The 24,547-nt window shown below is 41.2% G+C and overlaps 1 protein-coding gene across 1 annotated transcript; it reads right to left on the reverse strand.

Annotated features, from left to right (window-relative positions):
* Positions 1 to 554: 554 nt before the first annotated feature.
* Positions 555 to 23,548, reverse strand: LOC131521333 (sterol regulatory element-binding protein 2-like). The gene is made up of 9 exons (XM_058745948.1): positions 23,354 to 23,548; positions 22,764 to 22,966; positions 22,523 to 22,633; positions 21,428 to 21,610; positions 21,235 to 21,346; positions 2,014 to 2,070; positions 1,902 to 1,937; positions 1,510 to 1,800; positions 555 to 1,418 (listed from the first exon to the last, which is right to left on the reverse strand). Exons 1-9 carry the CDS (start codon positions 23,463 to 23,465, stop codon positions 1,015 to 1,017), a joined length of 1,509 nt encoding a protein of 502 aa, XP_058601931.1. The 5' UTR covers positions 23,466 to 23,548; the 3' UTR covers positions 555 to 1,014.
* Positions 23,549 to 24,547: the final 999 nt, after the last annotated feature.

The raw sequence follows: 24,547 nt of genomic DNA on the forward strand, positions 1-24,547 counted from the left end.
ACTACAGCTCAGCCTTTACTGTCTTCTAAGGCGGCTTTGTGGCTTTTGTAAGAGGCAAACATTAGTCCATACACATAATATTTATTAACACATTTTCCAGCAACATGAATTTAAGAGGGTTTATTCTCCAAATAACTTTAAATGTCTCTCTGGATACTTGTGTGTGTGTGTAATCCTTTAAAGGAGCATGTGGTTGCAAATAATGTTCTGTATGTAGTCACAGTAAATGGTAGGGATGCACCGAAATGAAAATTCTGGATGTGCTTGGTCGAAAAGCGAAACTGCTTTGTAATAATTATTTATTTTATTCAATAAAATATAAAGTAGTTTTGTAAGACTTTAATTTAACTCAATTATAAATGACACGGAATTTAAAAAACAAGCCAATAAAAGAACCACACTTTCATTGAAAGAAAATAGGCTATTTTAATATTAAATATCAATGTATTATTTTTATTCAGTTCTGCAACAGAATCAGACATAACTGTTGTCGTTTCTGACTAATTATTCAAATAATGTATAGTCCTGCAAACAGGATTTTTCCTTTCTCCTTTCTATTTTTTTCTGGTTATCAAGTGAAGGCATAAAATATGAATTTTATTTAAATTATGCGGGGAGCATGAGCGATAAATTAGCAGATTGCACATTAACAGAGCGGAATATTGATCGTCACATGGCGCAGTGATGAGAGTGAAACCTTAACACTGCGGTGCGGCGCATATTTTCGGCGGCCGAAAATTCAGTGCATCCCAAGTAAATTCTCTTGATGAATACTTCGGTTTTATTCTACTTAAGTAAAAAGTACCACAGTTTAATTATACGAAAGTAGAAAAAATGTAAAAAATATACTCAAGTACTGTAACGAAAGTATCTGTAATTAGTTACTTTCCACCTCTGTAAATAAGAAGTGTCTGTATAATGTGTTTTTTAATTCGCTTATCATCATCGATTAATTGACTGTGGTTTCAGTTTGATACGCGCTCAAAACGTGTGCAACGTGAAAACACCACCACATTACGGTCTCCTCATCATACGACTGTACAACTCCGTTAACATTCTCTGAATAAGATTTAATCGCTCACCCATTAACAACAATGCATTTGCCACCAATCTCTGTTCCACACGTTGTTCTCGTACATCCTCTGAGATGTTACTCATGCTTAGTGCACCAGCAACAATGTCCTCTGCTTCAGGGTAAGATGGTGGTTGTCCAGCCAAGTTGAAAAGTCTCTCAAAGTGCCGATTACCACGGCTCAACATATCATAATCAAGCCTTCCATTTAAATTGTGATCACGCAACCGTTCCTGAGGGATTTCAAGCGGTAATTCACTCTCTGGATTGCTGAAGGATACCTGATCCGATGCATGAACCAGTGATCCGGACCACACTGTTTTTCCTTCCTCATCGTAGTCTTGTTCTGTAAAAATAATAATAGTAATCATTTGTTAATTTATTAAATAAAGTCAAACATAAAATGTAATAATGGTTTTCTGTTTTAGTATACATACCGTTATTCTCTGAAGTCCTTAAACGCCTGGTGCTCGGTGAATCATCCACTTCGTCTTCTTCGGGTAATCTCCTTCGTTGTACACCCTGTCCTCCTGTGCACTGGGGACTCAGCTCCGGAGCTGGGGGATTGGTTGCGAGCGATGTGTGAGTCCCTTCCTCCGAAGATGGACCGTGGGAGGGTCGTGTGACGTTGTCTGGTTCGTGACGTGATTCCGTTCCCACCACATCCTCTTGCAACGCCTCCTCTGCAGGTAATGTTATCACCTGGCTGTCAGAACCGTCGTGCTCACCTGCCAAATTTTGTAAACACACTTTTATAAGGAACTGAAACTTTTAACACGTTAAAAAAAAAAAAAGGAATGTCTGTATAATGTACTGTTATTAACTCCACCGTCATCACCGTAGGCAAGCAGTTCCGCTTCATCAACTGGATAAATAAATAACAAATGTTATTAATATCATTATTAGATGTTAAATGACTTAGAAAAAGAGAAAAGACTTACAGAACTCTTCAAGGATCTTCTGCAGCCTCTTGCTAAACTCGAGATTCCCAAAAGTACCTAGAGATAATAAGGACACTGTGTTAACTCCGATGAAAAACATTGAACCATCGTATTGTCGGCCATTGTTCCGTTGATTGATGAGGTATATCAGTGTTGCACGACAGGAAGATAGAGTTTACAGGTAATGAACATCGTACAACTTTTGCTTTTTAACGTTTCGGGGCGGCTCCTGAAAACACATCGTAAAATCTGATAACTAGCAGCCTAATACTGTAGAGGATTTTTATTGATATTAATCAGAATTACTTAGACATAATCAAGATGAATTTTGCCAAAAATGTACAGTGAGGAAAATAAGTATTTGAACACCCTGCTATTTTGCAAGTTCTCCCACTTAGAAATCATGGAGGGGTCTGAAATTGTCATCGTAGGTGCATGTCCACTGTGAGAGACATAATCAAAAAAAAAAAAAATCCAGAAATCACAATGTATGATTTTTTAACTATATATTTGTATGATACAGCTGCAAATAAGTATTTGAACACCTGTCTATCAGCTAGAATTCTGACCCTCAAAGACCTGTTAGTCTGCCTTTAAAATGTCCACCTCCACTCCATTTATTATCCTAAATTAGATGCACCTGTTTGAGGTCGTTAGCTGCATAAAGACACCTGTCCACCCCATACAATCAGTAAGAATCCAACTACTAACATGGCCAAGACCAAAGAGCTGTCCAAAGACACTAGAGACAAAATTGTACACCTCCACAAGGCTGGAAAGGGCTACGGGAAATTGCCAAGCAGCTTGGTGAAAAAGGTCCACTGTTGGAGCAATCATTAGAAAATGGAAGAAGCTAAACATGACTGTCAATCTCCCTCGGACTGGGGCTCCATGCAAGATCTCACCTCGTGGGGTCTCAATGATCCTAAGAAAGGTGAGAAATCAGCCCAGAACTACACGGGAGGAGCTGGTCAATGACCTGAAAAGAGCTGGGACCACCGTTTCCAAGGTTACTGTTGGTAATACACTAAGACGTCATGGTTTGAAATCATGCATGGCACGGAAGGTTCCCCTGCTTCAACCAGCACATGTCCAGGCCCGACTTAAGTTTGCCAATGACCATTTGGATGATCCAGAGGAGTCATGGGAGAAAGTCATGTGGTCAGATGAGACCAAAATAGAACTTTTGGTCATAATTCCACTAAACGTGTTTGGAGGAAGAAAAATGATGAGTACCATCCCAAGAACACCATCCCTACTGTGAAGCATGGGGGTGGTAGCATCATGCTTTGGGGGTGTTTTTCTGCACATGGGACAGGGCGACTGCACTGTATTAAGGAGAGGATGACTGGGGCCATGTATTGCGAGATTTTGGGGAACAACCTCCTTCCCTCAGTTAGAGCATTGAAGATGGGTCGAGGCTGGGTCTTCCAACATGACAATGACCCAAGCACACAGCCAGGATAACCAAGGAGTGGCTCTGTAAGAAGCATATCAAGGTTCTGGCGTGGCCTAGCCAGTCTCCAGACCTAAACCCAATAGAGAATCTTTGGAGGGAGCTCAAACTCCGTGTTTCTCAGCGACAGGCCAGAAACCTGACTGATCTAGAGAAGATCTGTGTGGAGGAGTGGGCCAAAATCCCTCCTGCAGTGTGTGCAAACCTGGTGAAAAACTACAGGAAACGTTTGACCTCTGTAATTGCAAACAAAGGCTACTTTACCAAATATTAACATTGATTTTCTCAGGTGTTCAAATACTTATTTGCAGCTGTATCATACAAATAAATAGTTAAAAAATCATACATTGTGATTTCTGGATTTTTTTTTTTAGATTATGTCTCTCACAGTGGACATGCACCTACGATGACAATTTCAGACCCCTCCATGATTTCTAAGTGGGAGAACTTGCAAAATAGCAGGGTGTTCAAATACTTATTTTCCTCACTGTATCTATTTAATCTCCCAATATATTTTGGAGGCCTTGTGTGCTAAGGTGTCTACGTGGCAGAGACACGTCTGAAACAAATGAGGAGGGGGGTTTTTTCCCTAACCATAACAATCTAGAGGGTCTTGTCTCCTAAAAAGGAGAGGTAGAATTACATACGCAAGTGAAATGTAGAATTGTATATATAAGAGGGGGGCTTAATATATGGAAGCCCTCCCAAAAAAACTGGTATAAATATTGGAGCTAAAGGACGATCAAGAAGCTTTTCTGCAGAGGGCTTCGGTTTTATATTTGTGAAATAAAACCTATAATTTCTTCTGGCATCAAAACTCTAAGTCTTTGTTTTATTCTTCGAACTGCGGGTCAAGACACTTCAATACCACAAATCTTTAGTACACTATACATGGTATAACATTAATTTGTGAAGTAGTACGGTTAAATATTGTGAAATTCATGTTTAAACAATAAGTATTCTATAAATAACACAATCATTCATACATAATATGATTGCATAATGTCACAAACAGAGATGTTATTAACAGGTTGGGAGCAGATCGTGGAGAGAGAGTGGTAGGGGAGTATCTTGGAGGTTGGAATATTTCGGTGGGTCTCAGCTGTCAGCTGATCAGAGTTTCTATTACAGGATCGGTGATGAGCGGGAACCAGGAGTCAGGGGATTCCTTTACGGAGATTCGCAGGAGGATCGTGGGAGAAGGTCTGAGAAGCAACAGGTAAATAATAATACAGGTAAGCACGAGAGGAGTCAGGTTACTGTTCGGGTGGTGAACTGTAGACCAGACGATGAGCGTCAGAGAGAGTGTGTAATGGGAGTGCTGATGAGGGATTGCAGGTGCGGGTGATTAGAACTCAGGTGATTGTGATCTGGTGATTGCTGTTGACGGCGGTGCCTGTGATTGTGACTCTCTGACACATAAATGGACACTTTTATTATTTTAAGCTTTAAATACCAGTTTCACATCTTTTTACCATAATTTGCCTAACGGCGTGATAAAGATTTACAATGCATTTGTTAAAAACTAATACTCTGGATGTATTATCACCTGGATGTGTCTACCATATATTTACTCATATTCTGAGTTTGTTATAAATTTAATCAAAACCCCGCGCAAATTCATCAGGCGTAGTTACCCACATATCTTCATCAGTTTACTTAACACAGCGGGAGATGCAACACCGACAGGATAAACATCTTTTAGATTTTTCTTTTACAACTTAATTGCTCTGATATTAGCGCCACGACCTACACCAGATCCCGTCTGGTCTTTATTACGTATCCTGGTGCGCAGACATAGGCTTTCATCTTGGGTGTAGATATATCCTTATCTAAGTGTGTTCGAACACAACGGGTTTTTAACCACCAAAAATTCAAAGCTTGAATATCAGTTTATTGATCTCACATGATGCAAGCCATTCATTCAGATGGTTTAACTACACGCACGTTTATGTGCATTTTAACTACCAGTCCGCAAATCTTATGGCAAGAAAATCAAAGAGGTCTATTCTCTTGTTTTTATTACCCGTATGCGATCACATAATTGTGTATACGTTTTAAGCATGACAACAATCAAAGAGTGAATAAACAAATAACAAAAACTAACTAATATAAACTAAATCAGTTCAAATGAAACAATGTTTTCCTGTAACATAGGTTGTTTAATTCAAGGGGTCATATGATGCGATTTCAAGTCTTTCTTTCTCTTTGGAGTGTTACAAGCTGTTTGTGCATAGATAAGATCCCTGAAGTTGCAAAGACTAAAGTCTCAAACCCAAAGAGACATTCTTTATAAAAGTTAAGACTCAACCACACCCCCCTAAAACAGCTCATTCAAACATGCCCCCACATGTCTATGTCACGGTGTGGGAAGATTTGCAAAACACTGCCCAAATGTATACGCAAAGAAAGAAGGCTGAACTATTATTTTCGCTGTAGTATTGTTGCTGCCGCCGGCACCATGTCCTGTAGATGCTGTGTTTCGTTGTGAAAGCGAAAGTACTTTGTTTGGGCTTCCAGAAGAGGACACAACTAGAAATCAGTGCTTAAGTTGTATTTACAACACAGTTCCAGAACAGTTCTACCCAAATATTAGAGTGTGTGCAGCGCATTTTATGGAGGACCTGGGAGAGTAGCCTACAATGTTAGCTTGCACAAAGACTGTTTCTATAAAGTGGGGCAATTCCAGCTTTGCAAGGACAGTCTGGCGCTTCTGACTCACAGCCTGTAAGTATGTTTTCATATTTAAAGAATTTGCCACAGACTATTAAAACGCGAGTTTTGAGCAGTGTTGTCACGAATCTGGTCTGCACTCCCGTTCATTCACCACCAGAGGTCACTCGCTCATCATATTGACTTTCACACCACACATCACATGGACTGCATTTCCCATCAGCCATCTCACCAATCACACGCACACAGCTGTCACCAATCACTCATTGCACTAATCACACGCACACCTGATCACACAGCATCACTGATCACACACACTATTTCAACCCTGGACATTCTCTCCCTCGTTGCCGAGTATTGTATGCCTTATCGCTGCCCTACAGAGCCCTGTTAGTTTTCCTAGTCTTGCCTTGCCTTGCCTTGCCTTGCCTCGCCTAGCCTTGCCTTGCCTTGCCTTTGTTGGATTGTGTTTTCCCCTGCCTGGACTATCGCTGACGTTTTGACCACCTCTCCTGTCTCGCCCCTTTGGATACTCTTCGCCGATCATCGACCCACGCTTGTCTTAGTCCATGATATACCTGTCTGCCATTGTTTGACCCTGCCTGTTTGACCACGTCTCTGTTGCCAAATAAAGTCTGCAAATGGATCCGCACGCCTCTCGTCTCGTCAGCCCAGTAACAGAATACTCGGCCCAACAAGGATCCAGCGACTTTTCTGAAGAACATTGGCCAGGTATGGACACGGCGAGAATTTTGTTAGCCCTTAAACAAGGCTCGCAATCGCTGGAGAATTATATCCGCGAATTCTTAGCCATTACAAATTACTCTGATCTACCGGACTACCTGTTAATAGAGTTTTTTTGTGATGGCATTGTTCAGCCACTACAATCTGAGCTTAGACGCGAGGGTCCGCGTTCATCACTAGCTCAGTTTATGGATTATGCATTATTGACTGTTGGCTCTGTGTTTACTGTGGGTGTCGAGGAGGAACGCGACACCGCACTCTCCCGTTGGATAGCAGCCACACTGGAGCAGACACACAAAGTGGCAGTGACAGCGAAGCCCGTTCACAAAATGGCGGCCACAACAACACCCCGTCGTGTTCTAGTTGATGTTAAAGAGCCCAGTCAAGTCACCTTTAATCTCCACGAATCCGGCCAAGTCAGAGCTGATCTTCACAAGCTAAGTCAAGTCACTGTTGATCTTCACGAATCAAGCCAAGTCGAAGCTAATCTTCACAAGTCGAGACAAGTCACAGCTGATCTTCACAAGCTAAGTCAAGTCACCGTTGATCTTCACGAATCAAGCCAAGACACCGCTGATCTTCACGAATCAAACCAAGTCAAAGCTGATCTTCACGAGTCAAGCCAAGTCAAAGCTGATCTTCACGAGTCAAACCAAGTCAAAGCTGATCTTCACAAGCTAAGTCAAGTCACTGTTGATCTTCACGAATCAAGCCAAGTCAAAGCTGATCTTCACGAGTCAAACCAAGTCAAAGCTGATCTTCACAAGCTAAGTCAAGTCACAGTGGATTTTAAAGAACTAAGCCAAGTCACAGCTGATCTTCACAAGCTAAGTCAAGTCACCGTTGATCTTCACGAATCAAATCAAGTCAAAGCTGATCTTCACGAGTCAAACCAAGTCAAAGCTGATCTTCACAAGCTAAGTCAAGTCACAGTGGATTTTAAAGAACTAAGCCAAGTCACAGCTGATCTTTACGAGTCAAGCCAAGTCTCAGCTGATCATCCAGAGTCACTTCACGTCTCAGCTGATCTCCTAAAGTCAAGTCTCGTCACAGCTGCTCGTCCAGAGTCACAGCAGCACGTCACAGCTGCTCGTCCAGAGTCACAGCAGCACGACACAGCTGCTCGTGCAGAGTCACTTCACGTTTCAGCTGATCTCCTAAAGTCAAGTCACGCCACAGCTGCTCGTCCAGAGTCACAGCAGCACGACACAGCTGCTCGTCCAGAGTCACAGCAGCACGACACAGCTGCTCGTCCAGAGTCACAGCAGCACAACACAGCTGCTCGTCCAGAGTCACTTCACGTCTCAGCTGATCTCCTAAAGTCAAGTCACGTCACAGCTGCTCATCCAGAGTCAAAGCAGCACGTCACAGCTGCTCGTCCATAGTCACAGCAGCACGTCACAGCTGCTCGTCCAGAGTCACAGCAGCACGTCACAGCTGCTCGTCCAGAGTCACAGCAGCACGACACAGCTGCTCGTCCAGAGTCACTTCACGTCTCAGCTGATCTCCTAAAGTCAAGTCACGTCACAGCTGCTCGTCCAGAGTCACAGCAGCATGACACAGCTGCTCGTCCAGAGTCACTTCACGTCTCAGCTGATCTCCTAAAGTCAAGTCACGTCACAGCTGCTCATCCAGAGTCACAGCAGCACGTCACAGCTGCTCATCCAGAGTCACAGCAGCACGACACAGCTGCTCGTCCAGAGTCACTTCATGTCTCAGCTGATCTCCTAAAGTCAAGTCACGTCACAGCTGTTTGTCCAGAGTCACAGCAGCACGTCACAGCTGTTTGTCCAGAGTCACAGCAGCACGTCACATCTGCTCGTCCAGAGTCACAGCAGCACGTCACATCTGCTCGTTCAGAGTCACCTCACGTCTCAGCTGATCCCCTAAAGTCAAGTCGCATCACAGCTGTTCGTCCAGAGTCACAGCAGCACGTCTCCGCTGACCTTCCAGAGTCGGGTCACGTCTCCGCTGACCTTCTAGAGTCAGGTCACGTCTCCGCTGACCTACCCAGATCATCAAGGTCAGTCTTTCATTATCCCAGTCTGATATCCAGTGTGAGGTATTCACCGCTGGTGTCTGCACGCACAGCTGGTATCCCCAAACCCAATCACTCTAACCCTCCTGTTCCTGAACTGATTCCCCTGTCTGAAACGCTTCCCCTGATGGGGATCGCATTTTGGTGTGTTTGGGCTGCATACACCACCACAGAACTCCCAGAGGTGGCGGCGTCCACTATGATGTCTCTAGAGGTGGCGGCTGACGCTGCAGAACCTCCTGAGGTAGTGGCGCTCACTGCCGTGTTCCCTGAAGTGCTGGTGCCCGCTGCAGTTTCTCCAGAGGTGGCGGTACATGCTGCAGAACCTCCCGAAGCGGCGGTGCTCACTTCAGCTCCTCGTATGGTGGTGGCGCCCAGCAATGAACTCTCAGCCTGTTGTGTTACGGTCGAAGAAACCATTACTGAACTCTCCCTGTGTCCTGTGTTTACCACTGTAGAACCTCCAGAGGTGGCGGCAACCGCCGCAGAACCTCCAGAGGTGTCGGCGGTATCAGTCAATGAACTCTCGTTCTGTCCTGTCCCTACTATGGAAACGAACTATGAACTTCCTGTGTTCCCTGCCTCTATCCTTGGGTCTGTGCATGTTCTGTCTTCTCCTTGTGTCTCCGTTCTCCCTAGTTCCCAGGCTCTGCTGTGGGTTCCTGATCCATCGTGGTGGGCTCCTGCTCTATATGCTCCACCGTGGTGGTCTTCGGGTCCGTCTGCTCCGCTCTGGTGGTCTTCTGTTCCGCCCTGGTGGGCTCCAGTCCTGTCCACTCTGCCCTGGCTTCCTGCTCTGCCGGCTCTACCTCGGTCCCAGATCACTCCGCTACCACAAGGACCTGGCCCTCCATCCCTCCCCCTGTTCCGCCTCCGCTCCACCTCCCTCCTGATTATAGACTGTGTGGAGCGTCTGGAAGCCGCTCTTTGGGGGGGCTCTGTCACGAATCTGGTCTGCACTCCCGTTCATTCACCACCAGAGGTCACTCGCTCATCATATTGACTTTCACACCACACATCACATGGACTGCATTTCCCATCAGCCATCTCACCAATCACACGCACACAGCTGTCACCAATCACTCATTGCACTAATCACACGCACACCTGATCACACAGCATCACTGATCACACACACTATTTCAACCCTGGACATTCTCTCCCTCGTTGCCGAGTATTGTATGCCTTATCGCTGCCCTACAGAGCCCTGTTAGTTTTCCTTGTCTTGCCTTGCCTTGCCTCGCCTAGCCTAGCCTTGCCTTTGTTGGATTGTGTTTTCCCCTGCCTGGACTATCGCTGACGTTTTGACCACCTCTCCTGTCTCGCCCCTTTGGATACTCTTCGCCGATCATCGACCCACGCTTGTCTTAGTTTACTCTCTGTCTCGCCCATGATATACCTTTCTGCCATTGTTTGACCCTGCCTGTTTGACCACGTCTCTGTTGCCAAATAAAGTCTGCAAATGGATCCGCACGCTTCTCGTCTCGTCAGCCCAGTAACAAGTGTAGAGTAGCGCTTGTTGTTTGTTGTTTCTCCGATCACAAATGCAGACATGGTAATGTTTATAAAAAGACAGTATAAGTCATTATAATCAGTAATTATGTCCCCACTGGATGCAACAAATGCCTCGTTTATAATGGGTTTTATTGTTTTTGTGTCATTGCGCCGGGACATGGCATCACAATACAGTGAGGGGCATAACATTTCTGTCACACGCTTGAGGTATTCTGCCAATCACAACGCACTGGATAGCTGGCCAATCAGAGCACGCCTCACTTCTCAGAACGATGAGATTTGTAAAAATCTACGCGTTTCAGAAAGGCATAATGTATAGTACATAATGTACAGTATGTGGAAAATAATGTTTTTTTTAACTTAAACCGCATAAACACATTGCATTACACCAAATACACAAAATAATGTTCTTTTTAGCAATGTCATATTGTAACAGTTCTATGTTGAATTTACTGTTACTGTAGTTCTTCTCCTCAACACTAGGGGGCTACGTCCTCAGGTATGAGGGTGAGGACTCCAATATAAGTAGAGAGAGTAAGTGAAGTTGAGGGGTGGTTGGTTTAATACAAAGGCAGGATGTTTGAGTTATAGCTCACTGGTTTTCATCCTTTGTTAGGCCAGAGATGGGAAAATGTTTTTTCTACTGAATTCCTGAGCCTTATGTTAAATTAAGTGTATGTTACATGAGGTCTTGAGTTAAGTAGCTCTATTAGACTGTGTACGATAAGTTCAACTGCGAAATGCGTGTGGGAAATGCCATTGGATTATATACCGACGGTCTGTGGATAACTCATTGACTGATTCATCGTGTCATCGCCGGTATTGGAACATTTGGGACAAAATTGTTGGCAACGGCCAAACAATGCTGGAAACACAGGTTTTTGTAGAACGTATTGCGTGGACTGTTTTGAAGGAACTGATTTGTACATATTATGGAGAGGGGTGAAATGGTTGTGTATGTGTGGAGGCTGTTTGTTTGTATACACTATCACACTTTAATATATCAGTATCAAAAACTCAATGGATTGTATCCCATATTTTTATTGTGGCTTTCATTAAAGTTTGTTACACAAAATGGTGCCCGAACAGAGACCATCCAAATTATATTGAGTAAAAGCAGTGTGTACTTACTTGAGAGGTAATTCATTTATATGACAAAAGTTTTGTATAGAGTGTTTAAACCCCTGCCAGTCAATTTATTGCATGAATACTCATTCTGAAGGTCATACTTCCTCATAACGTTTCTAAATGGCGACTGACCCTGCCGAGACTGGGAGTGAGTATCTCATAGAGCCTAATTATAATTCAGATGCATTTACTGTGCGTCGGGAACCTGTCCGTGACCTACTGAATGACTGAATCAGTTTTTATCTGGAGCCTGAGCAGGAGGCTGATGAGGTGAAGGAAGTTGAAGAAAGTGGTTTGCTACCACTTCCTCCACCTCCTGAAGATGATGATGAAAGTCTTATCTCCCTAGTGTTGGCCAACCGGGTTAAATATTTGGAAACTAGAATGAGTGAAGTAGAAGGAAACCTGAGTAGCCGTCTTGATAAGTTTGAAACTCAGGTGCTGGATAATTTGAACACTCATCAGAACCAAATAAGTTCTTTAGAAGTTCAGGTCAAGGCTTATGAAAGGTCTTTGAATCAACGAGATGAAGCAATTGTCACCGAGGCTAAGAATGAATGTCAACAAATAAAACAGATCTGAGAAGAAAGCATCCAAGATTTGGGTAGAGCAGTCATGGATTGTCTTAAGTGGAGAGATGCTACTTCCACTCCTGCCAGACATTCAGCTCCACTTCCAGAAATTTACTCTTGCTCTATTCAGTTCAAAACTCCCATAAAACTTGACTTTCCAAAATTGGTGGACTGGTGGGTAGCTGAGAAGGCACGTGTCAAATCATGGACACAATTTAAAACAGTCTTTCTGCAGTCAGGGAAAGAAAGCAGGCAGTGGATGAGAGCTTTCGTTCTTTTGTTTACCAATATAGAGCTCTATGTCTAAGATTGAAGCCCGCCATGACAGAGCGTGAGATTCTTCAAGCTATATTGAGGAACTGCAATCCGCGCATTGCCAGCATTCTGAGAGGAACTGTGTCCACGATAGAAGAGTTAATGCGTGTAGGCACGCTGGTGGAACGTGATCTGAATGACGAGACAGTTTTCTGGAGGCAAAGACAAGCAGAGCAAGCAACATTATGTGGAGGAGGAAAGCCAGGCCGAGGACGTCCCAACAGCCATAACATTGCTGTATATACAGAGGTTTACCAACCCCCCATGACAACTCTGACGTTGCCTTTGAATATTCGTAACCATCATCTGGAAGCAATTATTGACACCGGAAGCTCTTATTCATTAATCCAAGAGTCTTTCTGGGATCAGATCAAGCAGGAAGGGGAGACTTTGCAATCAAGTCAAGTCAAGTCACCTTTATTTATATAGCGCTTTTAACAATACAGATTGTGTCAAAGCACTTAACAGTATCAAATTGGAAGATAGAGTGTCAGTAATGTATAATGATAAGATTAAACACTCAATTTTCAGTTAAAGGCATTTCATTATTGAATTCAGAGATGTCATTGTCTAGCTCAGTTTAGTTTAAATAGTATCTGTGCAATCAAATCCGCGATAATCGCTAGAAATTAAGTGTCCCCAACTGAGCAAGCCAGAGGCGACAGCGGCAAGGAACCAAAACTCCCTCTGAGACAGAATGGAGAAAAAACCTTGGGAGAAACCAGGCTCAGTCGGGGGTCAGTTCTCCTCTGACCAGACGAAACCCGCAGTTCAAAAGCTTATATTTCTATTTTTAATTTTGTTGCAATTTTTAACGATAATAGTATTATGTAGTTAGGTATTTTATTATATTTTTTGTTTTATTGTATTTTAATCAATGTCTTCACTGGGGATATGTCCCTGGGGCTCATCTGGGTGTCCTGGTCTCAAAGCACATCTAGTTTATGGTCAGTGAACATATCATTTACAAAAAGTGCTTTTGAAGAAAGGGATCTAATATTCAATAAGCCAAGCTTTATCATGTGTTTATCTGTATTATATCGTTTTTTTATTTGTTGAACATCAATTAAATTGTTACTATTACTTTGGTTTGGATGTTTTCTGTATTTCAAAACAAATAGATTGATTCTGTCAATCAAACAAATAGGGTCAAACATTTTGATTAGGACTAGTTGATGCAGCTGAGGTTTCACGAAGTCAAAAACGACAGCTAGAACAACTGTTGTTTGAATGGACCACGGTATGTACAGATTCGTTGGGATGTACTTCCAAAATCACCCATCAAATTAATACTAAGGATGAAATACCGGTAAGGAGAAAAGCATATCCGACACCTGTCCATAAACAAAAGTTTATAGATGATGAAATAGCTAAAATGCTGGAAAAAAGAATAATCGGACTGTCTACCTCTCCCTGGGCTGCTCCAGTAGTGCTGGTACCAAAGAAGGATGGGAGTACGCGCTTTTGTGTTGACTATACAGCTCTGAACACCAAGACCCCCCTTGATGGCTTTCCTATGCCACAAGTGCATGACATCCTTACTTCTCTTTACGGAGCTACGGTTTTTAGTACACTGGATTTGAGGAGTGGCTACTGGCAGGTATGCATGGAAGAGGCTAGCATCGCTAAGACTGCGTATGTCACCAAAACTGCCCAATATGAATTCTTACGTCTTCCCTTTGGGCTGAAAAACGCTGCAGCAACTTTTCAACGGTTGATGAATTCCATCCTGCGGATGTTCATTAGCAAGTTTTGCTTTGTCTATATTGACGATATTGTGATATATTCTACCAATGTCCAGGAGCATTATGGACATCTCCATCAGCTATTTGCTGAGTTGGAGGCTGCAGGATTGACATTGAACCTGAAGAAGTGTAATCTTCTCCAAAAATCCCTTTCTTTTCTTGGACATGTTGTCTCAGAGGGGGGAGTGAGGACAGAACCCTCAAAGGTAGAAGCCATAAAAAACTTCCCCATTCCCAAGACGGTGAAGGAAGTACAGTGCTTTCTTGGGTTAGCGTGCTGGTACCACCGCTTTATTCCCCATTTCTCCGAACAGGCAGCCCCTCTCCATGCTCTAAAGAAGAAAGAGGCTAGATGGAAATGGACCACAGAGTGTCGGCGAGCTTTTGAAACCTTGAAAGAAGCTCTTCAGAAAGCCCCTGTGTTGCGACCCCCTGATTTCAGTCGTGAGAAAGACTGAAAGAATGCTTGGCAGTTGTGTGGGCTGTGGAGAAAAGGCGCGAATACCTAGAAGGCCGTCTTTTTGACGTACTGACAGATCATTCCGCTCTTAATTGGGTTTTCAACCAACCCCAAACTTCATCCCGTCTCACGAGATGGGCGATTAGGCTGCAAAGCTTTGAGTTCATAGTGAAGTATTGGAAAGGTCAGTGTAACCTAGTTCCGGATACATTGTCACAGGGGTTGGAGGAGGAGATTCAAGGGAGCATAGCCCTTTCGCAAGCAAATAGTGTACCATATGATTTGCCGGTGAGCTGGGAGGATATCGGTAGAGAACAGAAGGAAGATGCTACTCTCCAACCTTTGTGGGATGAGGTAAAGAATGGTAACGCAAGTACCCACCGTGTGCATTATGTTAACCAGAATGGATATCTCTTCAGAAGTACCACTGACAAGAATGGGGGTCAGAGTTTACAAGTTGTCATGTCACCTAAACTCCGTGAACATTGTCTGCAGTATGTACATGCTAGTCCATTAAGTGGGCATTTTGGGCATATGAAGACATTACGGAGGTTACTAGAGGTAACATATTGGCCTGAGATTCGAAAAGATGTCGGGAAGATGTGTAAGGAATGCCAAATATGCCAACAATATAAACCCTGCATCTCTAAACTGGCTGGGCGTCTCCAGTCCACACCAGTGGTCGAACCAGGGTACATGCTGGGGGTTGATTTGATGGGGCCATTCCCTAAAAGCACTCGTATGAATGAGTACCTACTGATGGTAGTGGACTATTGCAGCAAGTGGGTTGAACTGTTCGCGATGAGATCCGCAAAGTCTTCCGATGATAGCCTCCTATGTCCAAGATAATCACCGACAATGGGACCGGTGGGTTGCTGAATTTCGTTATGCCATCAATTCCCATTGGAAAGGCACATTGGAACGGTTGGTACATAAGCCTCCAAACCCTGACCACTTAGCATATAGTTTGCTAGAGTGGCAGAAACCAATGCTAGAAAAAGTGAAGGAGAATGACAATAGAGCTCAGGAACGACAGGCCCGATATTATGATCTCCGAAGAAGATCAGTACAATACCAACCAGGAGATTTAGTCTGGATACTCACTCATCCGCTGTCTCGTGCAGGTGATGCTTCTATGGCAAAGTTAGCAGCTAAATGGCAAGGTCCTGCTGAAGTAGTGTCACAGGTTAACAAGGTTAATTATAAAGTAAAAATGCTAGATAATCCGGATGGCATTGACACATATCATGTTGAAAAATTGAAACCCTTCTTTGGGGCCGTTCAGCCTTTTTCTAAAGGGGAGGTTGTATAACAGTTCTATGTTGAATTTACTGTTACTGTAGTACTTCTCCTCAACACTAGGGGGCTACGTCCTCAGGTATGAGGGTGAGGACTCCGATATAAGTAGAGAGAGTAAGTGAAGTTGACAGGTGGTTGGTTTAATCATAGACATAATATACGTAGACGCCTCATAGACTGACGCTGCCTATTGGAGCTGACGTATCAGCGCAGCCGCCATCTTGGATGGGTCTCCAATGCGCGCCCCTGCATTTATTTCTACTGAGGAATGTGTATCCCCAACTACAATAATAATAACTCCCCGAATTTTTACAGGATTTTCACACGGTATGGTTTGTTACAAACAGCAGAGATTTAGTTATGATACAGGACGCTGTCACACATTTGTATTATGCTCTTTAACAAAGACATATGGTAGGCTATGGCATATTGATAAATGTATAAATGAATTAATTTTATATATTAATAAAGAAACAAGTTTGATTGTTCATTAGGGCCCAAGCCAGTAAGGCGCAGGGCCCTATTGATTCCTTCAGGATTATTTTTTATTTATAAAACTGTGAAGGGAATATTGATATCCAAAATATTGTTGCCATGGTAATATGTCAAAGTTGAATATTCTTTTCCGGTGATTTTGAGGCAGATAACATGCTTAGAATTCCATGAAACTCAATACACATATCCGTATTAATGATAGTAAGACACCGGCAAAAGCTCATAAACGGGCGTGGAAGAGGCACTCTATAGCGCCACCTTTTGTCAAAAGCTTGGGGGTTAGTTTTAGCTACAGACACCAAACTCGGTACATAAATTGTTCTTTTTAAGCCGGACAACTTTCTAATTTACAGTCATTAGCTACAACCAACAGGAAGTCGGCTATTTTTATTTTAATGTTTGTTTTTTGAGAAAACAGGCTGTAAATAAATTCATACTCCTCCAAGCAGAAACAAGTAGTTCACACCAAACTTTGTCAACATGACGCCAATATCTCGAACGGTGTGGCAATGGTGATTTATTAAAGTAACAGTAAAAAAAATAGCAGTAATTTTCTTATATTTTTAAAGTGCAGTTTCCAAACACTTCAAAACTTTTTACATAAATATAAGAAGTCATTCTGAGGAAACATGCTTAGTTTCAAAAATGTATCATGCTCAGGGGCCACAAAACAATTAAAACTATCACTGAAATTGGTTTAAAGGTGAAGAGTGTAATACCAAGGATGGCCACCAGATGGAGGCATGACCTTAATTTTCACGAGCTGCCTGTCTGTCTATCAGAATGAAAAATAATGCATAGAATCAGCTGAGATGTGCTGTACTGTCAGTATTCTTTTACACACACACACACATATATATATATACATATATATATATATATATATATATTATTATTATTATTATTATTGTTATAAACTTTTTAAATAGTTATAGAATATAAAAAGTATTGGTAACAATTTACATTAAGGTCTCTTTGGTTAACATAAGTTATTACATTAATTAACATGAACTAAAAAGGAACAATATATTTTAAAATCATTTATTAATCTTATTTAATGTTAGTTAATACTAACATTAAAAATATTAATTTTATGTTAATTCACAGAACATAAACTAATGTTAAGATACAACTTTAAATTTTAATAATGTATTAATACATTTTTAAGTTAACATTAATTAACATTAATAAATATTATATAATTATTGTTCATGTTAACTAGTATAGTTCAAGAACATAGTTTTTAACATTAGTTCATTCAAAACTAACAACATATGTTTTACTATATTTCTTTATGTTATTTCATGGTACTGTAACTGATGTACATTAACCAGAAATTTTAATTAATAATGTAGTAGTCAATTTTGAACATATCATTAACCAAGATTCATAAATGTGACCCTGGACCACAAAACCAGTCTTAAGTCGCTGGGGTACAGTATATTTGTAGAAATAGCCAAGAATACATTGTATGGGTCAAAATTATAGATTTTTCTTTTATGCCAAAAATCATCAGGATATTAAGTAAAGATCATTTTCCATGAAGATATTTTGTAAATTTCTTACAGTAAATGTATCAAAACTTAAATGTTTAATTAGTAATATGCATTGCTAAGAACTTTTGGACAACTTTTTTTCAATATTTAGATTTTTTTGCACCCTCAGATTCCAGATTTTCAAATAGTTGTATCTCAGACAAATATTGTCCAACAAACCATACATCAATGGAAAGATTATTTATTCAGCTCTCAGATGACGTATGAATCTCAATTTTGAAAAATTGACACTTAAGACTGGTTTTGTCGTCCAGGGTCACAAATGCTATAAAACTATTGTTCATGTTAACTTCGTGTTAACTTATATAATATTAAAAACTAAAAACTTGTTGAAAAGTGTTACAAAAGATTTACACATTGTTCTTTATGTGTGTGTGTGTGTGTGTGAGAGAGAGATAGAGGATAGAGAGAGACTAACATTAATAAAAGCTATATAATTATTGTTCATATTAATTAATATAGTTAATTTAGTAACTGAAACCTTATTGAAAGTGTTACCAAAATTTGATATATTGTTGTGTGTATGTGTTTGTGTGTGTGTCTCTCAGTCTTGATAGTTTGGACTAACCCTTTCATTGCAGTATCCATCAAAACCAGACTGCTAGAAGGTTACTGTAATGCATGTGCACGCTGGGCACAGTTTTCCTGATGCCACCGGGGTGGCGTTTGCACTGATGGCTTGGGCCCGCCATCGCTGCTTGCAGCTATATTTTGAATTTATTTCTCTCTCACTCACACACACACACACACACACACACACACACATACACACACACGACCCTTCTGTAACACATATACATACAAGCTCCCATATATACTGTACCAGCTCAGTACATTTTTTTGTAAAACCCTGGAAAAGTAAGTGTTATAATTCCAGGTCATTCCAGCATCTTACACTACCCTGTCAGGCTTGCAACTGGGGCTGGGGAGCTAAAACCCTTGAAAAAGAACTGTTTTGCACAGCTCCGGTGCTAGCGTAGAGTGAGGAGACCCAACCAATATGGTGGCGACGCTGGATTATGTTCCGACACATCATGAGGCGTCTATGTATATTATGTCTATGGGTTTAATACAAAGGCAGGATGTTTGAGTTATAGCTCACTGGTTTTCATCCTTTGTTAGGCCAGAGATGGGAAAATGTTTTTTCTACTGAATTCCTGAGCCTTATGTTAAATTAAGTGTATGTTACACGAGGTCTTGAGTTAAGTAGCTGTATTAGACTGTGTACGATAAGTTCAACTGCGAAATGCGTGTGGGAAATGCCATTGGATTATATACCGACGGTCTGTGGATAACTCATTGACTGATTCATCGTGTCATCGCCGGTATTGGAACATTTGGGACAAAATTGTTGGCAACGGCCAAACAATGCTGGAAACACAGGTTTTTGTAGAACGTATTGCGTGGACTGTTTTGAAGGAACTGATTTGTACATATTATGGAGAGGGGTGAAATGGTTGTGTATGTGTGGAGGCTGTTTGTTTGTATACACTATCACACTTTAATATATCAGTATCAAAAACTCAATGGATTGTATCCCATATTTTTATTGTGTCTTTCGTTAAACTGATGTTTGAGAGCGTTTGTTACAATATGACCCCTTTAAAATACAAATACCTTGATCGGTTATTTATTTTACCTTGTTGTTATCGACGACTTATTTTTCTATCTAATACCCTGAACATCAGTTTGAAGACACATCCACATTATTAACATTCCTGTTTTTCTTCGAAAAAAAGATTTTCTTCCTAAACTTTACCTAACTTTTAACTTCACTAGATGTCCCTACGCAACCCTCCAGATGTGTCGTAAAAAAAGGTTCAATAGGCTACACATCCTTTAGCCCACTCGCTTAAAAGTTCAAAAAGTTCACCAGGATACACTCGCAGGTGCATAACACAGAACGGATATCCTTTAATCACTGAACTTTTTACCTGATAACACCAAAGTTCAAAATGCCAGATCCCTCAAAATCTCATTAGATTGCAAATGAGTCGCATCCCCAGAAACATCTTTAGTGACTTTAGTGACATCTTCAGCATCTTTTGATGTTTTACAACCTTTTGAAATACAGTACGACGATATGAACGCATCAGTAATCATACAAGACACCCGCCGCCATTCTCATTTCGTTGCACTGCATGAGATGAAATATTAGCATTTCGTAGTATGTTGTAAATGTTTAGACGTTAATTAAGTGCATATGTAGGATTTAACTAGCAATCCTTAAATCTTGTGGCAAGAAAATCAAAGGGGAATACTGTCTTGATGTTATTATGCACTATGAAACAAAAACATTTGCTTTCAAATGACCGACCAATTAAAGGAATAACCAAATTAAGTGTGAATAACTAAATAAAATAAAGAAGCATTTCCTGTGGTTAAGAGATGTTTGTTCAGAAGAAAACGTGTATAGGCTAACATCATTTTTAAAATGAAAAACTCTAGGATGAATGATGAATGCTTTCATCAATTAAGAAATGTCATTGATTTATTAAACAAGTATTTTTTAATTAAAAAAAAAAACAGTCATTACATTACTAATATCGCATGTATGTTTGATGGTTTTTTTCTTGAAATGTATGTGAAAAAACTTAAATAAAAACTTCCCTTGATCCTGTTTAACAACAAATACATTGTTTCACATTTTAAAGTTTAAAGCACAGTTTTTGAACAGTTTCAACGGCCCCACACAAAAAAAAAACACATTCCCAAACAATAAGAGAACGGTCCTAAATTCCTTCATATCGCTGGGGTGAATAAACAGATGCTGTAAATACAAATATTCATTAATTCAATTTCCGTTGATTTGAATCGTGTTGTTCTATTTTCCACAGAAGCAGATAATCAAACATCAGATAATCTGAGCATTTCTCCCCTCCGTCTCTAACTTTAACTTATCATTTACACTTTATTATTTCAGCTGCACTGTATTTACACGCAATACACAAACTAGTGAAACACATACAAGCTCTACATCAAGACCTAGTGCGTTTTGCTTTATAATTTTCAACCCAAGTTAGTAACTCAATATGTTTCATAGGCCTATCTATCTGAAATAATACAAAGTTGGGTTTTCCATGTGAATATATGTGTGTGTGTGTGTGTGTGTGTGTGTGTGAAGAAATTCTACAATTCTTAAAAAACTATTAAACAGTGAATTCAAGAAAAAACAAAGTTGAATTTGGGGTGAAGCAGCAAAGCCGGGGATGTCATGTGACTCACTGTTATTCTGATTGGCCGTCTCGAGCGTCAGGTTCTCCTGCTGGAGTTTGTGGTTCACCTGCGAGGATTCGATGTATTCGATGGCTTTCTGCAGAACACCAGACTTGGGCACCTGTCAATCAAATCAAACAGACCGTCAGACAGTCGCCTGAGCTCCACGCGTCCCAGCATGCAGTGCGGCACACACACACACCTTGGGGTCGATGTTCAGTAGGTCCCGCAGCTCCTGAATTTTGTCGTTGATGGACGATCGGTAGCGTTTCTCGTTGATGCTGTGTGTCTTCCGTCTCTTGCCCTCTTTCACTGCTCCTCCAGTTCCCGCGGTTACGGCCCCGGCCCCGGCCCCCGCGGTCAGAGTGTTGCAGCTCATCAGCGTCTGTGAGAGAGAGCGACAACATTCAGAACCATATTCTGACATGAAAGCAATAGATAGATAGATAGATAGATAGATAGATAGATAGATGGATAGATGGATAGATGCATTGATTTTCCACTAAATACTCATAAAATAAAAAATGCTCTTATCTTAAGATATTTTTAGCTACTAATTTTTTTAATTATTTATAATTATATATAAATATATTTATTTACATTGATTTGTAATGTATTTTATATAAATATTATTTAAATACAATGTTAAAATATGAATCTATTATTTAAGATCATATCAGCAGCAAAAGCTAATTTCATAGCAAATTCAGAGTAGCGGAAATTAAAATAATCATAATAATGATATAGCTTTAATAAATAAACGTATACTATTATAAAAATATTAAATTAATATTTATTAGAAAATCTAAATATCTCCCAGAATTTTTTTAAAATGATGATTTCATAATCTTATCTATTTATTTGTTTTTATTTAACACCATATCATCGACAAAGGCTATTCTGATGAAAAACTGAGAGTAGATAAAAAAAAAAAAAACATAATAAAAAAATTAAACTTTAATAAATAAAAACAATGTGTTATAATTTATCAATACATTTTTATGAATATATTAGCAATAATGGAATAATATTTAATATAAAAAAAAAAAAAAAGTTTAATATTTGTCAGAGTCACACATTTTCTCTTACATTAATGAAACTTCTCAATGATGTTTTTTCTGTCAGTGTATCCTGACTGTACTGTGTGTGTGTGTGTGTGGTGTGTCAGTGAGTCTGTCTTCAGGATCTGCGGCTGGTGCTCCAGAGCCTGACAGCCAATCAGAGAGCAGCGTCACACATGACATCATAAGACACACTAATTACAGTCTGCAGTGAGCGTGCAGTAACGTACAGGCACCTGCTGCGGTGCGGTGTGGACCGGAGCAGTGGACGGCACCTGACTCTGGATGAAGTGGTGTGACGGTGTGGCGGCCGGCACGATCATCACCGTCTGCGGCTGCGCTGGAGTCTGCAAGAATAAATCACAGAATCCATTCACAAAAATGAGGTGTGGTCAGAGAGTGAGGGGCATGTCAGTGTGAGGTGTGGCCATGTGTAAGGGGGCGTGGTTAGAGAGTGAGGGGTGTGGTCAGACTCACCTGTGTGATCAGCTGTGGTTGCGGCTGGAGCAGCGGCGGTGTGTGTGTCTGTGTCTGTACGAGCGTGTGTGGGGGAGTCAGTATGGTGCTGGGGGCCGTCTCTGTGAAGGGTCCCATGGGAGCCACGGCTCCATCCCCCATCTGATCCTCAGAGAGAGCCAGATCCTGGATCTCCGGGTGATTACTGTTGTACTGCAGCATCTCTGACAAACACAAACACAAAAAGCTTGTTGGAAACAAGCTTCCATATTAATTCTGTGTTTGTTACTTGTTGTTTTCTGTGAAATTTACTAGTGAAAACTCTTATATATTCTAATTAATTACCATTTTCCGAACAGTTGATGAACACCATTGATTCCATAGTAGGAAAAAAAATACTATGGAAGTCAGTGGTGCTCATCAACAATGAAAGATCGCTGCTTCTGGTGTTGTTCTGTTGTTGTGAACAGCTGTGGATGCGGTCGATTAAAGGGAGTTTTCCACTGAATTTAAAACAGTTGTCTTTTGACGAGTGACACACACACTCAGATATCTCCATTATCATAAACGCAGCATTTTTTATAATCGACATCATCATCTTCGTCACTCACCGTCAATGAGCTGATTGTCCTGCTTGGACTGGTTCGGGTCTACACTCTCCACGGACGACAGTATCCATGCGGTCCATACTAGGGTCCATAATATCCATGAACTTGGCAACATCCTTCCTGTCCGTCTTGTTATTCGCTTCTCTCAGCGCTGCCTTAAGGGTTGGCGAAGTAGCCAGAGCTTCAGGAATAAGGGCCAGGAACCATCGCAGCTTTTATCTTAATGCCCCGCCTCCAGAAATCACGCCATAGAATGGCATGATCGCAGTTCACGTTTGTAACCTGAAAGTGAGGAGTCACCTCCGATGAAACCTCAAAAACATTATGTAAAGTACATGTGTAGTCTGTCTTAGGTTATGTGTATAGTCAACTATTTATAGTATATGTATAGTTAGATTACTGCTTTCAGTAAGTTAGTTATGTATTGGTTTAAAAATTGTTCTTACTCGTGTTGTATGTTTATATTTATGTAGCACTGTGGTCCTGCGAGACACGACATTTCGTTCCACTGTATGCTGACCACATGTAGCGGAATGACAATAAAGCTCAACTTGACTTGATTTACAGCTGATACTCCAGACGTCACACAGCTGACTCCAGCTCAGCTCTACAGAAACGCAGTCAGAAAATCCCCACACACACACACACACACACACACACAGAGACAGACAGACAGACAGACAGACACACATAACTCACACCATATAAGGGAGCATGTTGTTCCGTCTCCAGACTGAGGATGGCCTCTATAGTCCAGTCAGTGTGTAAAATAGTTTGATTCAGGGATCGTTGAAGCGGAGGGCCGCCTGGGACCGGGCCCGGGTAACTTTTGAGGTCTGGTACAAATTATGACACACAAAAATAAATAGGCTACAGGCACATATGGATTACTCATTAAAAGATCGCAATCTCGATTCAAACACACTCAATCTTATTGCTATGTCGATGAGACCATGTCTATTAAACCATTAAAATCACAATCACATCGGAATATTAACCTGCTTTTGTGCAGCCGCTGATCCAGAAGAGAGCAGCTCTTCATGAACCTTACGTTTGAAACAGCTTTACAAACACTCTACATTTCTGTGTTGCAAACATTAAATAATAATGAAAGTATTGGGATAAAAGTTTATAGTCCGGATACAGACTCTGATGTTGTGGCAGCCGTGTTCCTTTGGATCTGACGTTACGCTTCAG

Source organism: Onychostoma macrolepis, chromosome 16, assembly GCF_012432095.1.
Source record: "Onychostoma macrolepis isolate SWU-2019 chromosome 16, ASM1243209v1, whole genome shotgun sequence".
Lineage (NCBI taxonomy): Eukaryota > Metazoa > Chordata > Actinopteri > Cypriniformes > Cyprinidae > Onychostoma > Onychostoma macrolepis.